At 39.1% G+C, this 7,577-nt stretch overlaps 1 protein-coding gene across 2 annotated transcripts; it reads right to left on the reverse strand.

The window, feature by feature from the left end:
• Nucleotides 1–337: 337 nt before the first annotated feature.
• LOC136752890 (tachykinin-3) lies at nt 338–7,131 on the reverse strand. 2 transcript variants are annotated; one of them, XM_066708585.1, is made up of 7 exons: nt 6,908–7,131; nt 5,562–5,695; nt 4,663–4,765; nt 1,820–1,846; nt 1,536–1,589; nt 1,274–1,349; nt 338–1,003 (listed from the first exon to the last, which is right to left on the reverse strand). In XM_066708585.1, the coding sequence occupies exons 2-7, from the start codon at nt 5,664–5,666 to the stop codon at nt 985–987; spliced, it is 384 nt and encodes a 127-aa protein (XP_066564682.1). In that variant the 5' UTR covers nt 5,667–5,695; nt 6,908–7,131; the 3' UTR covers nt 338–984. The 2 variants fall into 2 exon arrangements, with proteins under 2 accessions (XP_066564682.1, XP_066564681.1); XM_066708584.1 differs by having other exon boundaries at nt 5,562–5,725.
• Between the last annotated feature and the right edge of the window lie 446 nt (nt 7,132–7,577).

Here is a 7,577-nt window from a genome sequence, read left to right on the forward strand (position 1 = left end):
TTTCTCCTCCTCCTTCATAGTGACCATGGTGAGAAATCGCCATCTTGAGAAAAGAGCATTTACTTTGTTTTCCCCCTCAAGGGATATATTGTCAGTTCTTGTTTTATTTTCAGATAGTTGTCATATTTTATATTTCTAAATCTCTCTCTCTCTCTCTCTCTCTCTCTCTCTCATATATATATATATTTGAATTATATGTATAAACCTTGATGAGAATCTTATACAGACCTGGATGGTATGTGCCTGCACTGGACTGAATTGGTATTATGGGATGTGTGTGGTGCATTTTCTTACCACACCATTCACATATCAAAATCCAGCAGAAATGGCTGTGGTGTACAGGGGATTCATTTTTTTATTAAAATAATTAAGCATTATTATTATATCATCATTAAGAATGCCGGTCCAGTCCAAATTGGTACAAGTGTCTCTGCAGCAGGTCAGTCCAGGCCAGGCCAGTCACTGACTCTGCAGCAGCAGTTGTTGATACCATAACTCAAGTGGAATTGTTGCACATATTTGATTTACATTTAAAAAAAAAACAAAAAAAAACAATTCAAACTTCTTTTTTTTTCTTTCTTTTTGATGTGCTTATGAACTGAAAGATTAAACAAACATCAAATAACTCATACTTTTTATTTACAAAAAAAACATGTTATTCAACTCTAGGGGAGAGAAAAAAAAGCAAAACATTTACATACACCATTAAATGAACTATAGTTGACTTTAAAGTAGATCTCTCAATCTCTGCATGTTTTCAAATAAACTATGTATATACATGATAGTTTGACAGCATCACAACAATCTGCAAAAATGGAATAGTGACAATTCTGTTAAGTTAATTAACTTTTGTTGGTGTTTTCTTCTAGAAGAAACATTACACTCTTTCGTTATACAAAATAATATTTCAAGTTAATCAGAGAAAAATGCAGTCGACTTTGGCAGATGAGACATTCTGACAGTGTGGAGCCGAGTCCTGCTGGCCTACACAGCTCGGCGGAACCTGCAGCAGAACAAGAGGACCACGTGACTGGGCGGCAGGACAGTGCATAGAAAACATACAATTGCATATACAATCATAAATAGGATTATATATGAATTGGTTTAAAGTAATGGCCGTAACATTAAGATGCCAGGCGACCTGGCTTAAATTTGAAACGCCAAATTAAGAATGCAGTTTAGGCCAAAGGCACCTTCTAGCGGACGTGAATGCAAGTGCAAGGAAGAGAGTACAGTACATTGCTGCCAGGCTTCAGATGAGGAGTCGCCTTACCTCATTTTACACTTGTTGGGGAAAATGCTTCCTCTTGACTCGGGGTAGGGCTCCTTTCTCAGCGGGCTTGGGTTCCCTACAGTTTGAAGACAGGTGTGACGACGTGATTGAAAACATGCACTGGACAAACTAACTCTTCAATGTGGGTGTAATTTCCACTAAGACGCCACAAGAGGGAACTCGAATCCCATGCATTTGGGCTTCATCCGCTACTCTTACCAAGCAAGATGAATTTGAGACAGAAGTGGAGGTACAGACTCACCGGACTCCGTATTCCTGCGGCCCATCAGTCCCACGAAGAAATCATGCATGTCTCCTGCAACGCAAACAGATCACACGTCACCGAGGTCAGCGGCACGTATCACTGGTACAGGCAAATACGAGCAAAAGGTACTTGGTTACACTAAATAAGGTGGTGTGATTTGTCGTTAATATAGGAATACCACAGGATTAACACACGAATATGGCATGCACTATACCTGAGTTTTAAATTGAACATCTGAACACAGAGCTACAGGAGGATTGAAAGGCAATGCAGGCGCTTACGTTTTTGGGGAGGTAAGTCGTTCGTTCCTGGAAAATGGAAAGAAGAAAATAAGGTCAGCTGTTAACAGTACATACCAGAAGAGAAATCCGGGTACTGTCAAGGCGACCAGTGTTTTATGATGTGTAACTGATAAACACAAAGCCCATATTATTACAAAATTATTCTGGTTGTATTTTCCTTATCTGGTGGCTATTTGCATGTTGACGAAAATAATTTAAAAGCTGCTTCATTTGTCTTGGGCGCTATTTCCATCATTTGAAGCAGTGATGGAAAGGGCGGGAAGAGGAGGTTTGGAGAAATTCACATATCCTATATCCTATGTATATATTTATTTAATAGGGGGGGGGGGGGGGGGGTTGTCGACATGGTGCGTTTCGGGTGAATGTGAGTACCTGTAATTTAATTGAGAATGATTGACAAGAGTGTCATGTGGGAGTTGTATAGCCTACATGTGGTGTGCTGAAGCTCGGGTGGAAAAGAAGGACTTTTTTTCTCTCTCCTCTCTTCCGTTTTGCTTTATTTGTATGGGTGTATTACAGACTTCACTGGAGAGACTTGATGATCACATTCATTTGCTTTTATTATTATTATTATTATTATTATTATTATTATTAGTACTAGTAGTAGTAGTAGTAGTAGTATTACTACACACTGTGGTTCTAATGCTGAGGGGACACAAATCTGCGTGTTTTTGGAAATATGCAAACATTACATGGTTTCTACATTTTCGAGTAACTTTGCTCTGATATTATCCGATGATTTTGTAGACGCAAATTTACGTCATATAATTATGTAACCAATCAGTTGTCTCGTGACTTTCGTCATACGAAAATATTAATAAAAATGGCGGAAGCCGATGTTGGACACCGTCAGAGAGACTCTCCTTATCGATTTTTTCAGGGTTGGATATATGTATTTTTATTATGTATGTGTAATTATCATTAGAGGCTAGTCAATAAGTATTAAAAGGTATCGCCATTTTAATGCGACAAGGTGAATTGTTGCGGAATTAGTATGACAGTAATTAGTTTGACACTAAACTGACAGATAATTATTGACTGATGCGATTCAACATTGTTGATGATAATGTATTTTGGCATATTTTAATTATTATGTTGAACTGACACTAATTGGACAAATTGTATTTTTTATGTATTAATTAATTGCGCCTTTTTGCCACCAGTCATGATGGCGTGATTTGTATTGGCACGTTCATTTTAAACAGCAACAGCACTAGAAACAGTGAATTTCTATTGCATTTTAGATCTACGGTAAGTTAACTATAGTTTACTCATAAAATAAAACGTATTTTAAGTCATGTGATATATTCTAGGAGAACACATATTGCCCAGTAATAACTTATTCATTGAGTTGTTTAATGATGGTACTGTAGAAAACGTAATAGACACATTTAAACTTCTACCTTACAGTTAGGTTCATTAACACGTTTATTTGTTCAATAACATTAAGTATAATCAATAATTATAGTCTAATAAATTATTAATCATATTGATGATACATCTTCAATATTTCATTGTTCATATAATTGGCTACCCATAAACATTCTAACATTGTTTACACAATGTGTAATAGTATCTCCTGAAATTTTATAGCAAAATGGTGCTTCAATGCGATTAAAACGCATTATTTCCCGGGCATATAGGCCTACACTAAATGCCTAGGTGGTGAAACACGATTTAACGAAGCCGCTTTGCCTGAGCCTTATTGGATCTGCCGAAATAAACATAGTTCCTCATCAAGATTGATCCATCATTTCTCTCCCGGGTTTGTTACCGGAGGTCCCGAGTGAGCCTGACACTGACGGTGTGCCCCGCAGCAGAGACACTACACAAGCCGCACAAGGGAAAAAGCAACGGCATTCCGCATTACACGTGGAAGTCGCTTCGTATAAAGACATCAGACAGACAAATACATAAGACTGCAAACAGCATCCCGATCTACCGAGCATCTATTATCACATCGTTTTAAATTTCCCACCGGTTTACACGATATTCACAACATAAAGAGTGAATACAGTAATTAAGTTTTGGCGGAGAGCCGAGACACCAAGAAAGGAGTTCGACAGCTGTGTTAAAAAACTAACAGCGGATGCATGGATTATATATTTTAATCCTGAAACCCTGTGTGATGAATGTAAATCATAAAACAATTAATCATATTAATATCAGGCTGTAAAACCTGTACATTTGGATTTCCGGAGGTTAGGCTATTCCATTTTATTCAAATATTTATTTTAACTGGGAAATTAGTAGTTGCTCCTATCCTTTTGACAAACAGTTTCAGCTCAGTACAGAGACGGTTTTGCAGCTGCGTGCACAGTGTGTGAGTGTACAGCTCGCTGCGCTGGGCGGTGTGTCACTGTTCAGAAATTAATTCTTAATTACCAGCGGCTATTAACCACCCGCCTCGAGTCAGGTGCGCAAGCTCTGTCTGCGGAACAGCCGCTCTCCGTGGTGCTGAAGATGCGGACTCGCCGCGAAGGAGAAGCGTTTGTGACTTTTCACAAGAACGGTCCGTACATCAATAAGGGCAAAATACAATACTCAACAATATACAGCATCGATTCTAATTTAACTAAAATCAAGTACAAAGTAAAGTTAAATAGTTACATCAATACTGTGCGCAACTGGATGTTAATTTAGTAGATTTAAGGAATCCATATATTTATTTAGACGCATTATACTCTCAACTTTTGTTATCTTGCACCGTTCTATAATATAGTTATGTGGTCTGTGTGTCTGTATGTTTAATGCTACGACGACGACGACTACTGCTACTACCAACAATAACAGTAGCAGTAGTAGTAATGAGACACACTCACCGGCGCTCCTCCTGCCCATCAGCCCCACGAAGCCGTCATAGTTGATGCCGTCATAGAACCTCTTGAGAAATGCGCGTGGCAGGGTGTTCAGGCTCGGGGTGCCCTGGGAGGCAATTGAGAACAGACACTCCTCACCATCTCATTATTATCTCATTTAAAAATATTCAGTGGAAACGTGTAATAACTAAACCTAAATCGGATTTTGGGCATCACCTAGCCCCTTAATTGTTTTAACTAATTATTTAATACAATTAATTGAATATTAAATTACACATTCTGTCAGATTGTATTGAGGAGCGGAGCAGATGTCCCACAGGTTGCTAGTCACCTGCCAATCCGGACCGTCGGCCTTTCTGTTTTCCCACCCAAACACGCGTGCAGATAATCGATATTTGTTCAGTTCCAGACAAAAGCGCCCTAGAGATTATAGCAGCAGGTGCGTATTTCCCAGCGCGTCTCGCAGGACTAAACTTTCCAACCGAACTATGCACCTTTCGGGGACGTGGGAGATTTGAATTGTGTGTTTTGTTTTGTTGTGTTTTCACATCCTAAAAAATATATTAAGAATCTACTAAGGTACTTGAAAACAAGGATGGTTACGTAATCGGATTAAATATTGATAACATAATCGGAATAATTTAAAATAATAATAAAGAACATAGTAACGATTATAAGAAAAATACATATGCAGCGGTGTATATTTCGAATAAAACACGACCTGTTCACAGGTCCAGTGTAGATCTATACCATCAATCAATCCAATACACTGTGCGAAGTATTCACACACTAACACATTGAATATCCGACTAGATTTTATATGAGCGTGTCTGTTTGGTGTTCATTATAGCTATATAGCGGTGTACCCCATATCTACAGTGATGATGATGGTGATGATGTACCTGTAACTCGGAGCTAAGCGGCTCCGGTGGGTCGTCGCAGCTGGACTGGCATGACTGGAAAGCCACCATGAGCGACAGCATCGCCAGCACCACACAGCTCCGCATCGTGCTCACCTGGGCACACTTGGGCACACCTGGGCACACGGTAGAACAGCTCTAATATACTGCAATTTAGAGCGACACATTGCGATAAAACACAACACATGAGGGCAGAGTGCTACACGATAAAACATCACACAACACAAACATACAGTGCAATACTGTAATTGAGATTGGACTTTGATTGAGTCAAGCGTTTTCCTCTTCTCAATACTCGTCATTGGAATTCATCGGATTGGGAGCAAGAAAGCGACAATATTTGTGGGGACTGACGCTCAGAAACACAGCTGAATTGTAAACGAACAATTGCAATGCCACAAGTTAAAATTTATTATTGCACTTTGTATTGCTCTTATTTTGTAAGTCGCCCCGGACAAGGGCGTCTGCTAAGAAATAAATAATAACAATACTACTTCTTCTTCTTCTACTACTACTACTACTACTACTACTAATAATAATAATAATAATAATAATAATAATATACAACAGATAAAGAAGAATACATTGCCAGAATTAGCAAGAATAGCGAAACGGATTATATACAATTCGTGAGCGTCTTTTCCATTTTGTCGTTATGGACTTGTGAAGTCGATAAGTCGTTGATTGATAAAGGGTCTGTTCAACCCGAGCTGTTAGTGTAGACTGAATAGGGAACAGTGTTAAAGCCTGATTTCATCGACACTGTACATATAAAAAACGATTAAAAATGTCAGAGACTGAATGTGTTTTATTGGAAAAAAAAAGAAACAAGCAAAATATGTAACGTTTATATCACAGTTGTGAATGATGCAGCAGTCAAACATCATTGAATACATTCAGCAGCAATATGGGGCTCAGATGAACTTTTTTAGAGTAAAAACAAATAACACTATAATTTATTTTTATTTTTACTGACATTTTTGAGCCCGACACCAATCTGTTTTTCATCCTTCCTTAACTCGCAACCTATAGAGTAACCGCCCTCTATTCACTCTATTCACATCCAATCCTCGTCATTCCTATATGAAAATGTCCCAAATTATACACGTTACCAGAATATTACCAGCACAGAGAGAGAGAGAAAGAGAGAGATGCATTTTTGTATTGGAAAATAAAACATATCTAACCTGCTGATGGAAAACATAACAATTATAATACAAAATCTTCATCAGCGCAGCAAACAATCTCCGCATTAGATAACATCACTGAAACAATAACTACGAAAAACAAGTGAAGAAAATGAAGACCTAGGCAAATCACACTCTTACCTGAATGTATGTGAACTTGGCAGTATTGTCCAAGATCTGAGCAGCAGTTCTGGTTTCGTCCGTTCCCTGGGCAGGTAGGGCTCCTCTAAGTGCGCGGGGCCGGTGCGGTGCCGCGTCCTGTTCTGCTCTTCGCGCTGCTGTCGGACTCCTCGGTACTCTGACAAGAGTTCTGCCTCCACCTGCTTGTTTAACTACAGAGGGGGGCGCCGCGGCCTCCAATCAGCAGCCTCGGTGAAGGTGCGGTTTGCAGCTTGTGCGAGTCTTGCTCTTGTATCACTAGTTGCCTCATCGATTTGCATCAGTGGCCACCTCCTTCCCACCCACAGAAGAATATTATGAGCTGCTGAGTTGATGAAGTCCTGTAACACAGAACTGACTCCCAGTGTCAACACAGCCCTCCTGTGTGATTTATGTTCCCCTTTTCCCTCCAGGTCTGCTTTGACATCAGAGCTGGTAGTCAGTAGTCAGCTGATATCCCACTCTGCACATTAGTGTATGTCTATATATATATATATAGACAAATTATATTATACATGCATACATACACTTCAATATTAATACTCAGGCTTCACTCTGCTGCTCAAGGGTCTGTGTGTGTACTGGCATTGCATTGGTATTGTTATTATGAGCTCTTGTGCTATCATTAGTAATTATATTTGTGTTAATAACT

The sequence above is a fragment of the Amia ocellicauda genome, chromosome 7 (assembly GCF_036373705.1).
Source record: "Amia ocellicauda isolate fAmiCal2 chromosome 7, fAmiCal2.hap1, whole genome shotgun sequence".
Lineage (NCBI taxonomy): Eukaryota > Metazoa > Chordata > Actinopteri > Amiiformes > Amiidae > Amia > Amia ocellicauda.